General features: G+C 37.9%; 1 protein-coding gene across 1 annotated transcript in view; it reads right to left on the bottom strand.

Annotated features, from left to right (window-relative positions):
* Positions 1-19073, bottom strand: part of USP28 (ubiquitin specific peptidase 28) — a 52210-nt gene extending 33137 nt beyond the window's left edge. The window contains exons 1-5 of the mRNA XM_072427228.1: positions 18808-19073; positions 9837-9908; positions 8080-8209; positions 6424-6529; positions 242-404 (exon numbers count right to left, since the gene is read on the bottom strand). Of these exons, the coding sequence (XP_072283329.1) occupies positions 242-404; positions 6424-6529; positions 8080-8209; positions 9837-9908; positions 18808-19002 (666 nt within the window). The 5' untranslated portion in view covers positions 19003-19073. The remainder of the gene's footprint in view (positions 1-241; positions 405-6423; positions 6530-8079; positions 8210-9836; positions 9909-18807) is intronic.
* Positions 19074-21951: the final 2878 nt, after the last annotated feature.

Below are 21951 nucleotides of genomic sequence, written 5' to 3'. Positions count from 1 at the left end.
GAGAGGTAGTGCCTGAAGAGGCAAGGGTCCAACCTGTCTAAATAATATGAGTCTTGAACACAATTTTCCTCAAGAAGTGTCATTTTTTTCACCTTCATATCACTTTTCTTTGGAAGAGTTCAGGAAAGCTTTCAGCAGGGACAATGCCATAGGGCAGGCATAGCAACATAAACAAAATATATACAAAAATTCTTTTAATATACCCCCATTTGGAAAACAATATAATTTTTCTTCTGCATACCTGAATTACTGCACTAAACCAGCACGTGTTTCCAATGTTCTTTAATCCAACAGGCCAGTCACCATTCCTCCTTAGACCACTGGGGTCAGAGAAATTCCCCCAGCCTTCGGAGCGTTTTCTCTTGGCACGGCTCTTATTTTCACCACAACAGCCATTCATGCATCTAAACACAAAACATTTTTATCAGTTTGTTAATCCCAAGCGTCCTTTTCTTTTTTACAGAATGTCTATATAAACCTTCATTAGGTAACTCAAGAACAAAAGTCATCTTATTAGTCCCTAAATGTAAAGGCTGCTTTATGCTTCTTTTTCAGGTTAAGAAAGTATAGTGCAAGCACAGAAGAAAAAAAAATCTGTTGTACCTACCATAAATCCAATATACTTCAAGCAACGTTTTAATTCCCCTCAACAGACTACAGTTCTAATAAAAAGAGCCACTCAGGGTGACAACACTGCTAAATTAGGATCATTGTGATTTATGAATGACAGAGTAAAGGCTTTCCAAAACTGAAGAAGATAAATGATCATGGGAGAACCTGGGTGATCCAGCAAACCTGGATCAGATCTAGTCCAAGATTGAAAACGTTTGCCGATAGCAAATGAATTCTATGAAATCTATCCCAGGTTTGCTGAATCACCCAGATTTACCCATATTAATCAATCTTCTCCAATCTTGGAAGGCTTTAATACATCAGGTCCAATTAATGAACATTGACACCCACAGCTTAAATTATGTTACTTGGATGATCAGCAGAAGAAAGAAAAATAATTCATGGACTGGACAAGCTGAAATAATTGAGTTTTGTTTTTGGGTTTAGTTACATTTTAAATTTAGTACATAAATAATCTGCCTATATTGGTGGACCAATTGCTTTTCACTGACGATAACCTATGGTTATGATCTGAGCTTGAATTTCCCCTTTTTGTGACAGGCTTATCTTTGAGATACTTCTCTAAATAAAACAAAGTAAATATAGTACAAAAGTCCCTTCACAATGGCTGCAAATGTGTAACCATTTCAGGTTCAGAGCGATTGCAATCTCAGGGCTATAAACCAATAAAATAATGCAAAAAGATTTGATTAGGTTTTAAAATTAGGTGTGTATAGTTTGTTTATAAAAAGGTAAAACAATTTTGTAATCCTTCTACAAAAGCATTTATTGTAAGAAAAGTGCAAGTATTATTTATGTTTACAGTAAAAAAAAAATCCCTTAAAACAATGTAACGTTAAAAAAAAAAAAAACAAACAAAAAAAAAAAACATTTACAACTTCAGGATTTCTTTAGCAGCACATGTTTAAAGAAAGGCAGGTCAGTTATATTTAGCTCCTCAGACAGCCCTAAATTGATAAGGATTAATCAGTGTTTATTTACATTTTAACAAAACAGTGACAAGGCCCAGCTGCTTCTACAGTCAATGCTGGAATACAAAAAGAAGGGCATCAGCTGTCAAAGTGACAGAAGGTTCCAGCAGCTACACCTATAGCCATAGAATTTGCACAAAACACTCTAGACCAGGGGTGTCAAACTCAAATACACAGAGGGCTGAAATGAAAAACTTGGACCAAGTCACAGACCAAGCTTGAAATTTATTGGAAAAAAAAAGACAAAAAAACAAAAAACAAAATCTCAATAAGAAGAAACAGGAACACATGAGAAGAGCATGCAGTAAATTTATCTAAATTATTTCAATCAATTCACTGCATATTACTGCATTCTCTTCTCACGTGTTGTTTCTTCTTATTGAGATTACTTTGCCAGAGAATGCAATGTGAAATCAAATGAGTGTTTTATACCGCATCTAAATCTCAATTCTTGGTATATTTCTGGAGTTAGTAAACTTAAAGATTTATATTTTTTCAAAAAATTTAAAACTTTTTACTCCTTACAAAAAATTTATAATTTGCCGTCCAAAGAATGTTTTACTTATATGAGAATTCGACATTGTTTGTTGAACTTGGGACTTATCGGATAGACTTCCTATTGATAAGTCTCTCTTTCTATATTTCACTAGTTTAGCTTCGGGATCTAGAGGTATCTCCAGATTTTATAGATTACTCAGCTCTAATTTAAGTTTTTCTAAATCTCCAGCGATGAGAAAGTGGGAATTAGCACTTAATGCGACTGTCCCTGATACTCTTTGGATGGCTGCATTAAGTGCGACATATCAAACCACTAAATGTACAGACCACTGGGATATGTATCAGAAAGTGGTGAACCACTGGTATCTTACTCCAACTAAGATGGCACATTTTTCGGCTTCTAGCACAAATCTTTGCTGGAGAGAGTGTGGTAGCTCTAGTTCACTATATATTCTATGGGGTTCTGTTTCAATCCGATCTTTCTGGAATCAAATTTTCACTTTTATCTCGGAGATTTCTGGTATTCATATCCAACCTAAGGCTGATCTAGCGATTTTACATTTAGGCTTGGATGCTATACCTATGTCAACTAGATCAGTTATTATTCATGTTCTGCTGAGCGCCAAATTGTCTATATTGTGTAGGTGGAGGAGTTTGAATGTACCTTTGGTTGTTGAAGTTATTAAAGACCTTAATGATCATTGCTCATATGAAAGAATTTTCGCTTTATCTCAAAACAAGTTCAAACAATTTCTCAAGAGCTGGGAACCATGGTTTAAGCATAGGAAATGTGTTGTATATAACTTTCCTTAAAAATTTCTAATTTTTGTAACTATGAACGAATATAACAAGAAATGTTGTTATATAGATAATATATATGAAAATATATCGGATGTGTATACTATTTAAAGTTTTAGGTTTAATAAGGGCTGGTATATGTTACTTTTTGTTTGTTTTCTTTTCTTTTCTGTTACCTGTTTGCTCCACAAAATTATCTTGTTGGAGTTATTTTCTTTTTCTTTCTATTTTATTTGAAAAATGGATATGTACAAGTCTTTCTTTTGTAAATTTGATGTTCCTCAGATGTTATTACAATTTTGTACTTGTTTGTGTCCTTTAATAAATAAAAATCTTTTTAAAAAAAAAAAAAATCAAATGAGTGTCTGCATTCCTTTGGTTTTACATTGCATTTTCTGGCACAGTAAAACAATTAATATAGCAATAGCATTATAATAATTCCAGATTATTAACCTCCCTAGCGGTTCATTTCTTTCCGGTTTTATATAAAGTCTAAAAGCGGTAAATTGTTTTTCATGAAAATTTATTTTACAGTATAATATATTAGTATGAGTAATAAAGTTTGACACAAAATCATTTAAAAACAAACAATAAATTGAATAAATTAAAAAATCTTTATAAAAAAAAAAAAAAAACACACACATTATACTCATACTATTATTTATACTGTAAAATAAATATTCTTAAAAAAATGTACTGCTTTTACACATAAAAATCCAATGTATTGCATTCAATACAGTTAGTTTTTATTGAATGCAATATAAATGATTTTGAATTTCCCACCCGGCCGGGACGTACACGCGCACCGACGTCACCGGGAACTCCCCCGGTGACTTATCGGATGCAGAAGCAGGAAGAAGAAAGAAGACAGAGATTGCGGCGCGGGGCCCGGGCGGATCAGGTAAGCGCTCTATTTACTAACCTTCCCTAGGTGTTCCAACCCCAAGTGTGACTCGGGGTTACCACTTGTAGCAACTATTTTCTACCCCCAGTCACACTCGGGGTTACCGCTAGGGAGGTTAAGCTTACCTGTTGGTATAAACTGAGCGGGGTCCACGCATAGGCTGCTGTTCAATAGACACGAGTGATGCCACTACTACTATTCCCTGGCATCACTCGTGTCTTAAAAAAAAAAATAAAAAAAAAAAAAAAGGGGGGGGGTCACGCATAGGCAGACAGGCCGCTGGTCTAGACGCGAGTGATGTCGGGAATTGTAATAGCAGCCTTGTATGTTAATATGAATTGCAGTTGGCCGGCCATTACTACATACTACTACTACTACTACTACCACTTGCACTAGCAGCGGGCCAGCTGCAATTTATATTAAGAATTCTTAACCTTAATATAAAAGAAAGAAAAAAAAAAAAAAAAAAAGGAGGACGTGCCGGGCCAGATTGGCTCTCGTGCCACAGTTTTGACACCCCTGCTTTAGACCCTTTAAAATGTTTAGGTTGCTTAAGGTGTCTCTAAACGTGTGACAATATGCAATGTAAAAAGGATGTTCCTCACCTGACTTTCAATGGGTAATAGTTTTGGAGCCACCTCTATGTGGAGCAAGTATGTGTAGGTATAGGAAAGAAAGAGGTTTGAGGCTCGTAGTTGTTTGTGTAATGGTTAAGCATTTTGTCAATATAATATATAAATACACATATATACAGTATTTACCTCTGCCCTGTTAATTCACAGGACAGGGGATTGGCATAATATACATTGTTTTAATACTTTATATTATCAACATTAGTTTACTTGAAAAACCAAATACTACACATAACACACATACACAGAATATTATGCATGCAATACCAACATTGCTTGAGTTTTAAATAGAGAAGGTAAAGATTTTTTGGCATCTGTCTTGTAGGGAAGATTATTCTTTACCACCCATCTCCAATACTATAAGGCGTTGGCAACCTGTACACCATCTCCCAAGAACGGTAGGGTGTTAAAAATGAAAATGTGTCTATATTTCACATACCATATAAAAAAAAAAAAAAAAAAAGAAGAAGGAATATTGAATAGTATATTGTACTTTAACCCCCCTGGCGTTCTAATCATGTACGTATATTTATGTCAAAAGCAGTACATTGTTTTGCGTGGAAATTTGTATAACCCCCCTAGCGTTCTAATTTGGTCAGTTTTTTTATGCAAAAAGTGATCCTTTTTTTTTGCATCAAAATTTTTGTTTATATTGTGGGCCTGTAATACTTAGGATTAACTCCCGGGTATGATAATTAGATTTATTATATTATAATCATAAATTATATTATAATAGATAATGATAAAAAATAATGAAATAATAGACCACATCAATGTAATTTATCAAAAAACACTAATTTTTCTAAAAATGTCAAAAGGTCAGGGATATTAGTGGGCAAAATGTAAATCAGGGCACTGGGCAAAAAAATGTAATTTTTTTTAATTATATTTTGTGTAGTGTTTTTTACTGTAAAAATCATTTAAAAGCAGACTACATTGTAATCTGCTTTTAAACTTCCAGCCAGGCCACACCCCCCAAATACATCACAACTCGCATCACCAGGAAGATGTCACAAGAGAATTCCACCCCGAGTCACACTCGGGATTACTGCTGGGGGTTAATATTTAGGCCCATAATTCTTAGAAATTACTCCTGGGTATGATAAAAGTTTGAAACACAAATCATAATAAATTAAAAGATAAATAATTGTATGAAAAAAAAAAAATTATAAATAAAATAAACTTTATTAAAAAAAAAAATTAAAATGTTATATATGTTTAAACAAGGGTACAATAAAAGAATAAACTTTTGGATTTATTTTTTTTATAACTATCACTGTGATCAATGTTTTTAAAGCAGATTACAATGTAATCTGCTTTTAAATTTCCTGCCAAGCCTCCCCATCATACGGACGCATCACATTGATCACACTGGGGATGTGATGCAGAAGCCGGCCAAAGACCCGCCAAGGCAGGTAAAAGCCCTGATATCCCCCCACTTTAGAGAGCAATTTAAAAATTACGTATGTAGGCAAATCAGGCACGTAAGTTACCAACAAACAATAAATTGGAGCAATTATATGGGGGTCAATGACTTCTGGTCATTAAAGGGTTTAATCCAAAGAGGGAAATTTCTGTTAAGTAAAATTGAGGGTCCATATGTGTCTGATAAGGGATTAGAATTAGATTAGCATGCTGGATTAGAATTATTACCGAGTAGTCTTCTGTTAACCAAATCATTCTGTGCTATATCCTCCTCCAGAGCACCAACTATGTGACCAAACTTTTACCAAGTCCAAGCATAAGGTGGTGATTTTTAAAGTCAAATTGACTATAATTAGTTTTTTCATCATTAACTAAAAGATACAAAATAATAATGTAGCAGTTGGGTGCTTCAATCTACCGCTAATATTCTCCACTGCAAGGCAAGCTCCTATCTGTACAGCACAAAACTGGTATAAGAATTTCTAAAATTTGATGCAGTCTAGTTACTCAGGTGAGGGGATTTCTTTGTTATGAATATGTGTTGGTTACTAAATGCATGTACCTGTGTCCTGAATCGCTCCCCTCTGTCTGGAGACTTGCAGATTCCAGCAGGCTGAGGGCTATGGCTGCTTGAAGATCTTCTGTGTCAGTCATAAACCTGACCACAGCTGAAAATATAAATTGTAGAACAGATCACATGGAGGATTTATTTCATAACTGTATAAATTATATGTTCAATAAGGATTAATATTAAAATTCCAGTAATAAAGTTAAGTGGCCATTTTCCTAAAATCTCAGACAGCAATTGGTTGTCCAGCAAACTGTATACCTCCATACAGTAACACTGCCACATGACTTGCCATAGTGGAACTAAAACCAGAACCTGAGGCAGGCCACCATCTACTTCTTTCATCTCTTCCTGAAGACGATCTTAGCCATCTTGATTAGTTGGGATGATAACTCCCGCACAGTCATCCTAGCATGCACAAAGGCAGCTGCAATTGTCTAGTATCCTGACAATCTAAGCCAAAGATGCACAGCTCAGATTTTTTGACAAGATACCCAGAGAAATTAGGCAGGTAGAAAGGATTATTGCAGAATAGATACTGCCCACCTTTCTCAGCAATTATTACCTACCTGATCATGGATTCCTAAAAGTGGAACTTTAGTTTCACTCGAGAACTGTAATGTCAGGTCTATATAATTAGATAGCAATAAAAAAAACCAAAGCTAGAAAAAACAACTAATAACTGTTAGGCTCTGTGGCCTACTGTACACTAGCAATTCTATCCCTAGTAGCAATTTACCAGCAACAAGAATCGCCATGAAAAAAGACTTTTACCTTTACTCATAGCTTGTTCACTGGCTGGTAAATAAAAGTTCACTCACCCAGCAAGGAAGCATTGCCATGAACATAAGAGTGGGGTTTTTCACCTTTATAGTGATCTTGTCCCTAGCAAACTTTTGCCAGGATCACCAGGATCACTAGTATGCCATGGCTCATACTGGCAAAAGCAGTTAACTTTTTTTACACGGAAATAATTGGAGGCAGTGTTTTGGGAATGTCAGCCTTAAAAAAAAAAAAAAAAACCCGACATAATTGTGTCTATATATATGTCTACAGCTGTACCCATCACAGCTACTTTGCGTTACATACCTCAATGAACACTAACAAATACAAAACATTTACTCACAGCACTGCGTTTTTTACATACAATACTAAGAGAAATAAAAATCATTATTGGCTAGATCAGGAATCCTATTGTAATAGTGATATTAAAGCAGAACTCTGGATATAACAGACAAAACAATACAACTCTTTATTCATTACATACTTAATGCAAGTACCTGAATTTCACTTTGTATCTTATTGTTGCAGACTTCAATTAATATTATTATCATTATTATTATTATTATTAAACAGGATTTATGCAGCACTCTACATTAAATAGGGATAGTAAGCATGGAAGGTGCAATTGTTTTAACAAGAAATAATTGATAGGAGAAGTGTGCTTTTTTTTTCTGCTTTTACGGTCCGGTCAACCGGCTGGAGAGGCCATCACTGTATTCTCTTTAAAATCCACATGGCAGTCTAGTGCTGTGTGTAACGCAGGAATAAATGGATAACATCTCTATAATGTAAAACAGCACAAATGTATGCATTTGGAGGTTCAGCTTTAAGATAAAGAGGGAAGGGGCGGGGGACCTGGTCACTTACTTTGTTTTGCCTGGTTAACCAGGGTGCTCTCTTCAGATTGTTCAGCAGCTTTTTTCTTTAGCTCTTGTAGCTCTTTAGCAACTTCTTCATTTAGAAAAAGTACAGCCTGATTTATGTCATTACTACTGGCCTAAATAAAGAGGGCAGAAAAAGTAAAATGTCACATTCAAACTTCCTAAGTGAGGCCATACTCTTTTGTACAAAGATGGCATGTGCAGAATTTCACAATTTTCCTCTAAAATTTTATTATTTTAAGTTTAATGGTAAAGTCTAATTATGTGACTTACCAGCTACTATAATATAGAAAAGGATACCTACCTGCTGCCTCAACACTCACAGGTTCTAATGTTTTTAAGACACACTTTAATGTTTTTTGGTAAATACCATAAAAGCAAAGCAGAATTTAACAATTTAGGATTGCTTTGATTTACAATAATTAGTTTTAGCAAGCAAAAAAAAAAAAAAAAGAAAGAAAGAAAGGAGCGGTCATTTCAAGACTTCAAGGAGGTAATTAGCCATTATATGTCTATCAAAACTCTGTCTAATATGCAATTTATTAACTAGAAAGTTAGCGAACCCTGATCCCCATAAATTTCACAACTTCAAAAAAATAGACCAGTGTTCCATTCAATTTCTTCCCCTGGCTATTGAGCAAGCTACTTCTAAGCTTACATGGCTATATTTAAGGGATGACTGAAGTCTAGTCTGATGGTTGCTGGCCTTCCAACTGCCTGACCACACACATTTCTGTAGGTTCTGAACATGCATATCACCATCCAATAGCAGAACCCCACAATAGTTTATATTTCTCTCTATTGAAGATTGGCATACACTTTCAGGAGCCGAAGTCAAGTTTGTGAGGTCAGAGTACTATAATGTAACTTCCACCAATAGAAAGCCTTTATTTACTAGCAATTGCTGTCATACGATAGCATGTTAAAAGTCTTACCAGCTACTAGTCCCTATGCTACTTTGAGAAAGAGACCTTGCACAGCCTCATAACATTGGCTATTCAACATGTTGTAAGTACATTTAGGATAAAGCAAGAATCCCATTCTTTGGAGTGCTGGTTACTGTGTTCTGTCGAGTTTATCTACAATTACATATTTTACAATAACATTTACCAAATATTACTAAATATGTAGCAGCCAAGCCTTTTATGCACAGCAAATAGCATGATAAGTCACAGCAAGTCAATACAGGGGCATGCTGACACATACAAAAATTCAAATCTACAGGAGTAGAATTCAATGATGTCCATGAAACTAATTCATTGACAAAAAATGTAATTATGATCTTTTCAAAAAGATCCATGAAAGGGTTCAATAAGGGTACCTGTAAAATAACAATCTGGAGAAAAAAGAACAGAAGAGGGATATGAATAGTTCACCAGGTATCTCTTCATGTGTTGCCAGGCTTAGGAGGGATACAGGAAAACTTTAAACAGCAATCATCTTATAGTTTATTAAAGAAGACCAGATGACAAAATATTCAAAGAGTCAGACATTCAGACACATGCTGTATCAGGTGGAATAGGTTAAAACAAATGAATACAATAGCCACCAGTGTATATATTTGTGTATGTCAGCTTCAGAGAAGTTTTTCAGGTGCTTCTGATATGCATTGTCTTCTGGTTGCCTGAAATTGCTTTTAGTTGCTTCATGTGGTTAGTGAATTGCATAAAAACTGTTTGAGCTTTTACAATCACATTGACTTGTACATAGAAGAAATAAACTAATTTAGTAACACAGACTGACCTTAAGTGCTTCATTCAGAAGAGATGAATTCTTGATCCCTGTTACCTCACTTAGTTGGATTATCAGAAGGTCCTGGAAATAAAACAAATCAGTCAAATAAAAGTATGGGACAATAAATATAGGATAGTAAGTCTGTACACACAAAGCTATACCTATTAAACCTTATGCAACAACTGAAAGTATAAAATATAATTAAATCTTGGGCCATGGAAAAGCCCTGGGCTGATTATCAGACAAGAACTATTGCACGTGTGTACGTAGCCTAAGGACAATGTCTTAACCCTGGGGTCTCATTTATTAAATGGCTCTGAAGTGTTTGTCAGGCACAGATAACCCTCCTGGTGATAAACAATGATAAAGGTAAAGCTACTTTTGATACTTCTGTTTAGTGTAAGCATATTTTTAGAGGTCTGTACATGTACTTTCAGAAACCATCAAAAAAACTTTACTGGTAAAAACTACCCCAGTGTTCATGCCTTCACACATTTCTATTAATCAGGGAGGCATTTAATTATATTAGGAGGCTAGTCACAGTATGCAGAATGATAATTTCCAAAATTTAAAAAAAAAAATAAAATAAACACTAATTGTACATCTTTATTTATTCATAGTGGAAGACCCTATAGTGTAGCGTAGATCACCTCTTCACCAATAAATTGACAGTGCTCATTTCTGCTATCCATAGACCCAATTAGCAGAACTGACCACAGTAAGTAATAATCTTTCCACCTCTATAAGAACCTACCAAGCTACCTACAGGCTCCTAAAATCCTATATTAAAGCAAACATAAAACCCAAAGCTACATACAAGAAATTTTTACGTGCCACTTCTGGCATTTCAAGTTCCTGCATGCTCCAAAACTCTGCAGTAGCCCCTATGTTTTCCAAACTTTCAGGCATAGGTTAAACATGTATGATCTATCACCTGAAATATTTTGGCTAGGCTAGCATGTGAGGAACATTTGGGTAACACAAGTTTTGACACATGGCAAACAGAAAAAGTCAATTATTTATTTTGAAAGATCTAGAGCAGCGTTTCTCGACCTTTTTAACATGGTGCAACCCCACTCAAAAAAAAAAAAAAAAATTTCAGGTCTTCAGGAAACCCCTGCTATAAATTTTTACATCCACATCTCACAGTATACTAGTGCAGTGGTTAGGGGGGGAAGAATGTCTCTTACACTACTGGCTGTTGGGAAGAATGTAACTCAAAAATATCATTGGTGTCCCTAGAACTGACCTGAGAGGCACAAATTGCTCATTGCTCAAGAAATCCCTATCAACCTCTGGAGGAATGCTGCTTAAGAAACACTGAACTAGAACAGTAATAATCACATAGTAGCACATGGGCAGCACAGTGGCTCAGAGGTAGCACTTTGGCCTTTGCAGCACTAGGTCCCAGGTTCAGATCTCGACCAGGCCCCTATCTGCATGGAGCGGTACTCCGGTTTCCTCCCACAATTCAAAAACATGCAGTTAGGTTAATTGGCTTCCCCCAAAAATTGACCTTAGACTGTGCTAAAAACATAGGATTATGGTGGGGTCATTAGATTGTAAACCCCTTTGAGGGACAGCTAGTGACATGACTATGGACTTTGTACAGCGCTGCGTAAGATGTTGGCCCTATATAAATACTGTGTAATAGAAGGGCAGAAACACTAAAGCAAAAATGGACACTACCGTACATCTTGTATGTAGAAACGGAATCACCTATTTTCAAGGATCATGTGACAATTTTCCTTTAATATGCCTGCCACTGCACAAAATTATTTCATGATTATTTCAATAGAAGATTTTTCAATCAGTTTTAAACTTCAACATTAAAAGAAATAAGTTATATGCATAGTTCAATTTTATTGCCTGTTCAGAAAGAAGACATTCCTACCAGACAATGTTCAGATGCTAAGTGGGGACGGCTGAGCAGACAGAATGGCTTTTGAAGAAGGCAGTGGATGTCAGACTGGAAAAGTCCTGAGCTGTTATATGCTCTGGTACATATAAGGAGGCAAGAGAATGTAAATGAGCTTGATGAGCTATTTTAAGGTCAGTTACACATGCCATCTGAGTTTGTCATTCCTCCTTCACAATGATGTGCCAGCCACTCATCACCAAGAATCAGCAAAGCCTGTGCTACTAAAACACTGATGATGGCGAGCGTATTTCTAGACTTTGGTAGCTGATGAAGGAATGCAATTCATCAGCATATAATATCCTTCACAGGATGTCAAAGTTAAACAAAAATGGAAGCGGTTTTTACAAAAATTGAATAAGCTTCAAATGAGCTGTTCAAATCTCCATATACACTTGTCTGCTATATTAGGAAACAGACAGCAGGTAATATCAGAACTCCTTCAGCAGTGTATTTTACAAATCACTGGGCTTTGCCAACAATGCCGAGCAAAGAACAATGAGTAGACGTACATTAACCCTTAGTATTCTGATTACCTTTACAGGAGCTGGATTGGATATTGCTATGAAAAACTGCACTTTATCCTTAAATATGAAGACCTGCAGAAGACTAAAAGAGCTAAGGCTACGTACACACGTGCAATAATTATCGTTGGAAACAAACGATTAACGACCGATCAGCCGATAATCATTAAGAAACGTGAACAATGACTGGTCAACGACAACGATGAATGTTGCTGGAAATGAATGACTGTCACGGCGGATCTGATTTGCCGACGATCGTTTGCTACCTAATGTGTGTACGGTCGTTCAGTGATAGTGGATTCTTCTGTGATACACTTTCTCCTGTACATGTCACTTCCTGCATCGTTCAAACGGTGTACATTATTGGTGGATAATACTTAAACAATCGTATCGTTTCAGCATGTACAGAATTGTGCACAATACAATCGTTCAAAATAATCGTTAATCATTTGTTTTCTAACGACAATCATTGCACGTGTGTACCTAGCCTAACAAAATGTGAATGCATGAAAGAAAATGTATCTGTGGGTTTCCTATATGTTTGCATAATCTCAGTGTAGAGAGATTTGCTGCTCCACTACAGATACATGTCCTCAGCTTAACTTGACACTGGGTTCTGGCTCCTCTCCACCTCTAGTATGTGCAGGAACAAATGGAAAGGGAGCCAAATGCTGCACTCTGGTGCTAGATAGACTACCTGGGATCTGGCTGATGCATTCCTTTGGAGCCTATTAGTCAAATATTATAGATATAAACTCCTATTAGGGGAACAAATCAAACGGAGAAGACCAGGTGATCTGTCCAGCACTAGGTAAAGTGGCTAAAGCTTCAGAGGGTGGCTCCTTTTGCTTATATATAAGATCTCAGGATGTGCTCCCTTCTCAGCAGCAAGCTGGACCTGGAGATCTCCCAATTTGTCATTTTGCTATAAAAACCACAGCTGCTTCTACTGCCAAAACCCCCCTAACCCAAATTCAGCACTACAGTGTCCCTGTGCCTCTGTCCCTGTGCCACACAGTGCAAGGAAAGATTACTCTCTGCAATATGTAAAGTTTCCCAGCAAATATTCTCTACTAGAGACAGAAAAGTAGAAACTACTTAGAAATACACAGAACTTGAATTTGATGGCTGAGGAGAATAGTATTGTGGGCCTAATTAACAATGCAGTGTGAAACAACACCTTACAATCTGTAATCTTGCTTCACAAATTCTTGTAATAATATCGTTCTTTGCTGTTTTTTTGTAAATTATTCAAGGTGATTATATAGGGGTCACAACGCTTATTCAGTTTTATCACTGTTTCCTGGGCAGTAATGCCAACAATACACTGCCAGAAGTAAACACAGCAAAACTGTAACATTTAGCCACCAACTGAGCACGCCTACAAGTTGATGTAGAATCTACAGGATGTGCAAACTGCAAAGTTAAGGGAAACAATAAGGAAATCACATTTCAGTGCCCTAGAAAACCAAAACAATCTTCTTAAAACAAAACAGTGTCTGCAGGGTGAATAATAATTATGATGTAGCTAAATTATTATTGCTACATAGTAATTACTACACTTACTGACTCATTCCAAGCCAATCAAAAAGGACCTACAATGTAAGCCGAAGCAACATTAAAATTTAAAAACTAAAAATATTGAATATTTAAAAATATTAAATATATAACCCCTTATTAACCAACACTAATTCTAATCAGCCCTAAATACCTCATTTCCCCTTTGTATTACAATTTTATTTAACGTTAGTAAGTATTTAACTTTATAACAAACAATACTAATGTCAGTATAAATAGCACAAACACTTAAAATATTAGCAACACAAAACTAATCAATTAGAACCAAGAAAAGTCCAAATTGGTTTGAGCAATTGTCTAAGGAATAAATCAGTTGCAGCAAAAACAAAAATTGTACACATGTATTTTTAGTAATGACATTAATCAGTAAATCAATAGGCCCGAAGGTGAACTGTAAAATTAGCTCTAGATCATGCAGGGTATACAGGTGAGAGGGTGAAAAGTTGGTAAAGCCAAAATGAAAGTTTAATTTAGATTGATATTCAGGTGCACCAAACCAAAAGGTGTTCAAAGTATTATCGCCAATGTCCTTCCCTGCCAGCAGGTATAGAGAAGGGCCCTTGTGGGGAAGCCTGATCTCTTTACAGGGGCCTGACGACCCCCTGCTGAGTTTTCAGATGCCGTGGATGCACAAGTCCTCTTTTCCAAAGCTTTCACTGGTGATTAACTAGAGACACTTTCTGTCCTAGGATTACAATGGTCATTCAGGATTGTATCAGGATGACCGAAACCAGACAGGACAATATAATAAATCTCCAATTCTCCATAACAGATGGTTGGGTATGTGAAGTCCTTAGGTTGGGTTTACATGGACGGTTTAAAAAACACACATAAACGTTCCTACTGTTTATATGCATTTTTACTAGCATTTTAAAGCTTGCCTTTAAACCACTGGAAAATGTCTATGCCAACGTGTTCCCGCATTTATAAGTGCTTGAAAAATAAACGAGGGAAAAATTGCATAGACCTTTTCCAGCGGTTAAAAATTACAATAAACACCCCAATTGAAATCAATAGACACGCTTACCCCACGTTTTAAAGCTTTTCTCAATGTTCTAAAAATTATCTTTAACGTTCAAAAACGCGCCTAAAGAAAATGCCCTGGTATAGATTAGCCCATTGGAATGCATGGGAACTTCAGTAATCAGCAATGCTTGTGCTGTATCATTTGGTCCAATAAAACAAGGGTGGTCTTAAGCCCCTTTCAGATGTGCAAAGTTAGCTGCCCCTCTATATGTGCCCAGGACCAGCTTTTAGTGTCAACAGCAGCATCAGATGAATGTGGTTGAAGTGTGCTGCAATATCCTGTACCTCCAGGTATTAAAAGCCATTGCTACTAGCAACAACCAAACCACAAAACTGATCCCTATTCAATTCAACAGAAACTGGTGACTCAAGGACAGCCAGAACATGTATGTCACATTCCTGAACTGCTCTGCAAATCATCACAACCCCAACACAAATGTGTGCACAAAATTGTTCCCAACCACTTCTACACAGTTGTATGGGGGCATGGTTGAGTAAACCCTCTAAGTTTACCACTCATCTGAAATTAGCTTTACTGTGGTATTATAATCAAAAAATGCTGCATAAAAAACTCAGGTTTTGCACTGCAACCTGGATGAATGAGATGTGGAATGCAGGCTCCACATTACCTACCAGCATGTACACATAGCGATAGCAGCTCTCCATTGTAAATAGGCCCCTACGTCACTTTCTATGTCACCTTGTTTTGGACCTCTCCAGAGATGTGAGGCTAAAGGTGGATTTACCAATCATATAATCCTATAAAACCAGCTATGTGGAGATTGAATAGGAAACCTCTAAAGACACAATCATTTTGGATCACCTTCAAAATATTAGCTTTGATTATAACAAGTTATAACCCATCTATAAAGAGCACTCCAATATCCAGGAGTAAGTTTAGAGAAATATTGTGAAGAGTTTAAGTGACAAGAAGAACAAGGCAGAAAAAAAAGGTAACAATGGTAGGACAGGACCTTGGGATGAAGCACAGCCAGGAGTGCTAATTGTGCTAAATAATTCAAAAGAAGGACGAGACAATCCTTTTGCCAGGTGTATTTTCTTTGGTTCTTTCCACCCTTTTAAAACAACTCAGACTTCGGGTTGACTGCAGCGATCTATTTTGTGCTGAATGCAGGACGTTGCTTCGGGATGCCACTTCCAGTGATTTGAATGGTATCTCCGTCATCACAGATCAGAGCAGATGGAAAGCGTTTGCAGTTACTGCTGGAAAACCCATCAACTTCCCGAAAACATGGAAATGCAGCAAACCGCAACCTTAACAGAAATGCAACAACCGCAGCTGCAAGTTTAAAAAATGGGCCTGTCTAGCCAATCATAAACACACAGCCATTGTTTCTAAGCTGTTAGAAACAGGTTTTATTTTACTTTAAGAACTTTACATTAAAGCACCAAGAAAAGTCAGTGCTGGCTAAAGACAGTCGCAGGATCAGGTCACAGTCATCTCTGTATAAACATGAACAGAATTCATTTCCTGTGGGTAACCTGCTTTTGTTTTGTTATTTAAACACCTAAACATTGTGTGATAAAAACAAACAAAAAGAAAACAAAGCTGATATCTCTGACCTTTTTTTCAGATCACAGGGGCACACAATATATTTTGTTTACTGTGTGGATATCTATGTTTATAAATTTAAACCAGTTGCCCAATGCAGTACATTGCACACAGCATGCTGAACCTGTTATTAACCATCCATTGGGCTGCAATACATTGGCAGGGTGTGTTTGGGGCACCATATACAAGGAATTCCAACCCAACTCACCAATGTATGCATGGTGTTAAAGCAAGTCCTAGTGAGGAAGGGACCCTAAACAAATGTTTGTTGGATATTGGGGCACACACACTGCACATAAACATACAGAACTCTGCCGTGCACTGGGGAGTAAATCATTCCAAAAGGCACCCAGACAATTTTTCACAACACATTTCACAATGAGTGTTAGCACACAAATGGGAATCATGTTGTGAAACACATGGTGCAGGTAAGCGGCTTCATGCCTTCAGGTGGGCTAGAATAATGCAGACATTTCAGTTTGATAAGGCTATCTTAAAAGATGAAGCATTGCACACACATATATTAAATGTCCCCTATAATATCCTGTGAATGATATATGATAACAGAACATTACTGCAACATCTAATCAGAAATCATCACATTGCAAACCTTCTTTGAACAGACATGATTGGCCCTATATATAAAAATAATATACGTCTGTCTTATTTCTACACCCAACATATAAAATTCCAAGACCCCAGGGAATTCCATTTCAATACAGGTAGTCCTCAAGTTAAGGACATCCAACATACAGACAACTCCTAGATACGAATGTCCCGTTCCCTGCTTATTTGTGTGCAGGACGGAGGCTTGATGGGGGAAGGGGGTAGTTTGCATGGCATGCAGAAGAAGTCTTTTGCTGTTCTGCAAGCTGTTATAACTCTAAAGACCAAGACAAACTGCAGTTTTTTTTTGTTTTTGCACATCAAAGCGCAGCTTGCTCCAGAAGTTAATAAATGTCAAGGCTCTATAAAGTTTTTTAGGTTTCTTGCTTTGTTTGAGATTAGCTCACAGTGAGGATTTTATACAGTAACTGGCACCACACTGCCTAATATTATGTTGGGAGAAACATCTGTCCTAATTGCATTTAATAAAATAATGTACCTGTTCCAACTTACATACAAATTCAACTTAAGAACAAACCAACAGTCCCTATCTCATATGTAACCCGGGGCCTGCCTGTAGTATAATTCAGTGCTAGGAAGAAATCCTCCATCTCAATTGGCTGCAACAGAACAACGCATCCAAATGCAGGTTCATCCGGCCGCCATCACACAGACTGACTTTTAAGCTTTTTTGCAGCATTTGGAAGCTCCAAAGAATGCAGCAGAACCGCTATTCCTATAATGAGAGGGGTCAGATCGGGTAATATTGGCATTTTTCTATTGAAAGATTGAAAAACTTGACTTAGTTTTACTGGACAAACTGTTACACAATTTTTATGAAGCGTTCACAAATCTCCACTTCATATAAACCTTTATGTTTTATTTTTGGCGAGTCAATCACACCTCTGGACAAATGTTCAATAAAAAGCTTTGAACAGCAGCATGAAGACGCCATGGAAAGCTTTGTGGATGATTTTTGCCACTGAAAATGCACAATGCATATTATGAGAACATGGAACCATCTATGTGAACAAGGTATTTTTACAATATCCTAGATTGTAAGCTCTTCGGGGCAGGGTCCTGTCCTCCTCCAGTGTCACTGTCTGTATTCATCTGTCATTTGCAACCCCTATTTAATGTACAGCGCTGCGTAATATGTTGTGCTGTATAAATCTTGTTTATTAATATGACAAAAAAAGCAAACAATGCCCAGGGGGACACAGAGATCAGAGAGAACCCAAGAGGATCCCAGCACACAGGGAAACTTCCAAACATTCTGAAACTTTTTATAACAAAAGCCAAAGTTGTGGTGTCCTATTAGAGGGATTTCCTTTCACTTCCTTTGCTGTGGAAGCAAACAGGAAGTGCAGGGATATCATCCCTGGGGACAGTTGCCATGGAAACTGACGTCCCACTACTCCATGGTGACAACTATCTTGGAATTCGCCTCACTTTCAATCAGAGGCTGTAAAATGTAAGAAAAGTAAAGTTTTGGTTTTAGAATGCTGGCCGTTTCCCTGGTGGCCCCATAAAGTTTGGGTGACCCCAGTGGGCCAGGAGTCCTCAGGACAGTGCAATAACTATGGAGGAATGAAGGACACAAGGAGCACAGGGAAAGTTTGCATTGTGCTGGGCCTGTGTGCGGACAGCTGATTGGTAATGACAGAGGGTGAGCGGGGTATGCGGGTCACAGTAATGGTTGCTGGTCTCCCCCCCCCCCGCTGCTGCACTCCCTCCCCTTCTTCCTTCCCTCACCATGCTGGGCGAAGAGCTTCTCTCGCTGTCAGTCTCTGTTTCCTCATCCGGCTGCCGGTTTGGTGCCATGTTATTACCGACCGTGACACCTCGTGCTCGGAGCTTCCCGGACATCTCCGGAGGGCGACCCAAAGACACGCCCACCAGCGGAAAATGACACGCCTTCTTAACGCGAGACCCCGCCCACTCTCCCATTCATTTGTCCGAGCTTCAGGTCGGGACTTGGTGACGTCACTGGCAATGAGCGCGGTGTAGATCCTGAGCTGAGTGAAAGGAGTAATACGTAGGGCCGCTCTGTTATGTAACGTGACAATGTTTTTTTATGTATGACAAGTCTGCTGAATAAAACTGCCATTAACATCCAATCAGATTCAGACGTGTTGTTGTAGCCCAGAGTTGGAATCAAAACAAGGATTCTGATTGGTTGCTAGGGGCAACAATGCTTTCTTTATGTTTTCTATGTGTTGTATTATGTGTTTCAGACAGTAAGCCTAAAGGGACATTTTAAGGAGCATTTCACACCTGCAATGAATAACCGTACAGATGACTGCTCATTGTGTGCCTAGGAGCCAAAAACTTCACCGCAGAAAGAAAAACATTCACTTTTACCAGTGAAAAGCCCTCAATACCTCCACAATACCTCAATACCGCCATCTTCTTTCTTCTGGGTTCTTCTTCACGTCACCAAAATTGGCACTGTGCAGAGGCAAGACCAGGAGACGCGTCTTCCCACAAATATAATAATAAACAGGATGTATATAGCGCCAACATATTACGCAGCCCTGTACATTAAATAGGGGTTGCAAATGACAGACAGTGACACGGGAGGAGAGGACCCTGCCCCAAAGAGCTTACAATCTAGGATATAAGGAAAATATCTCAGGAGGTTGTGGGTTTCCCTTTCAGAAGACCCCAAAAAAGTTTAAAAAATGTTTTTCTAATATATAAAAGTGATAGCCACCTATTTGTATAATGTTAAAAATGTAATGATCGGTCCATTGCAACCACATTTGCACATCTCTCAACCACAGTCGCGTGCAGCCACTTGCAAAAAACATTTCCTAACTTCTCCCATAGATCGGGACTGCGGTTGGGCCTGCGACAGAACGCTTCATCTCACCAATGTTAATGCTAATTCTTCAGATAATAATCATTGGTATGGGCTACCGTGAGAACCTTCCTATCCAAAAATAAAATACTGGCTACTAGACATCAAAATCACTCAACAATAGAAATAATGAACAATATTAAAAATAGTAAAACATATTTAAAATGCTGCATCTTGCACAGCAGGGCAGAATCATAAACCAAAAATATATACAGTATGGCAGGTTCTAATCCATGTGAAAAGAGAAGGGATCCCCAGAGATAAAAGAAACATATTGCCTCCATCCAGGGCCAGCAATAATAGGGACTGCTGTATGGGGCCATGCAGATACCCAGCAAAGTCTGTTACTGTCAAAGTGTGTACAGCAGCTCAGTCCTGGCTTAGGCTACGTATTAAATGGGAATCTGACGTGTGTACAGGGGCCATCTGACGTTGTTCACAATTTAATGAAAGATGGGGATGCGAATATATGTTCAAACTTCACCAAGACAAGCATGTTATTATTTTCAGAACATAAATAATACACGAGGATGGCGTGTGATATGGTCTCAGAGTGAGGAAGGATCTATACTTCTACTAACACTATGTATCTTAATAAGAAGTTCTAGTTTTAAGATTTCGGCCCCTTGTGTGATTTGAGATTGACACCCCTGCTGTAGAGAGAGATGTCAGTAAATCTTGGCAGCCTGTCAGTTCTGAAGAAAGCTGAGATATATACATTTGTATTTTTTCATAATTTGTATCTTTCTTCTTCTTTTCAGAAAACCTGAGCAGAACTGACAGGCTGCAGGGTCACTGAAAGATCACTAAAAGTCAGACAAGGAATTGTTTTGCTAGGCTTTTGTGGCCACTTAAGCTACGTACACACTTCCAATAATTATCGTTGGTAGACGAACGATCCTGCACGATATCGGCAAACGATCGTATAGCACCGATCCTGTACATGCAGATAACGACACGATCGTTCGCAGATATTGTACACACAATAGATGCGATCGTTTGAGCGATACAGGAAGTGACTATTCTCGTTCGTCGGCGTCGTTGGTTACTTTTTTTACGAACGATTTTTGACCAATCGTTCGTCCGTCGTTCGTTGGTCGTTCATTTCCAACGATAAAAATTGGAAGTGTGTACGCAGCTTAACAAATACCTGAAAAGTCCTGTAAGCAATTGGGAGTGATCAATGCCAGGGTTTTTATCACCACCTATGGTTACTAAGTCTAAAGTATATTACACTAGTACACCCCTAGAAGTGATTACGCGATTTACAAAACATAGGATACTAGGAAATGGAGTTACAACACACGGGCACTGGATATTTGGGGCATAATACATAAGGGGGCATTCAAAATTTGAAACAAAGTATAAGTGGGTGCTAGAATGCTGACACGATTATAGCAGTACTGCACACCTAGGACACAGAGAACTGTAAAAACTAAATGTGTCACATCACCCTGCCCACTTTTTGACCACTCAGTTACAGCTTCTGTTCACCTGGTTGAAAACAAAATTCTTGCGAGCACACCACGGTTAGCAAAGTTTCAACCAGTGGCCTGGAGGTGAACATTCACTGGGAAGGGGTGGTAGGTTAGGCATTAGACAAGTGGGATTTGGAGTTAAGATTGGGCAACATGGGATTTTATCACTAGAGGTGGCAGAATCTGATAGACCAGTGGCCCTCTTCTTTACATGTGGCCCTATTATGTACACAGGCTTATCCCTGAGTGTTGTAACCAGTAGCAACCAATGCTAAGGCTTGGTTTATGGTTGACTGACATCAGATGAGTTTTGATTGGTTGCACATAAAGGACCACTATTGCTAAGGCTATGTACACACGCGCAATAATTGTCGTTGGAAAAGGTCTTTCACAATCCTTTCCAACGGTTAATGACTGCATGATGCATGAAGGTGTGCTGTACATACAGCACCATTCTGCTCAATGGAGAGGGAAGGGGAAGAACGACGGAGCGGCACCCCGCTGTGCTCCCTTCACTGTCATTGCAATTATCCGCCAGGACAGTTGTTGGGACGATGG

The sequence above is a fragment of the Pyxicephalus adspersus genome, chromosome 11 (assembly GCF_032062135.1).
Source record: "Pyxicephalus adspersus chromosome 11, UCB_Pads_2.0, whole genome shotgun sequence".
Classification (NCBI taxonomy): domain Eukaryota; kingdom Metazoa; phylum Chordata; class Amphibia; order Anura; family Pyxicephalidae; genus Pyxicephalus; species Pyxicephalus adspersus.
The sequence above is the reverse complement of the archived record's forward strand: the minus strand, read 5'-3'. Positions and strand labels throughout refer to the sequence as shown.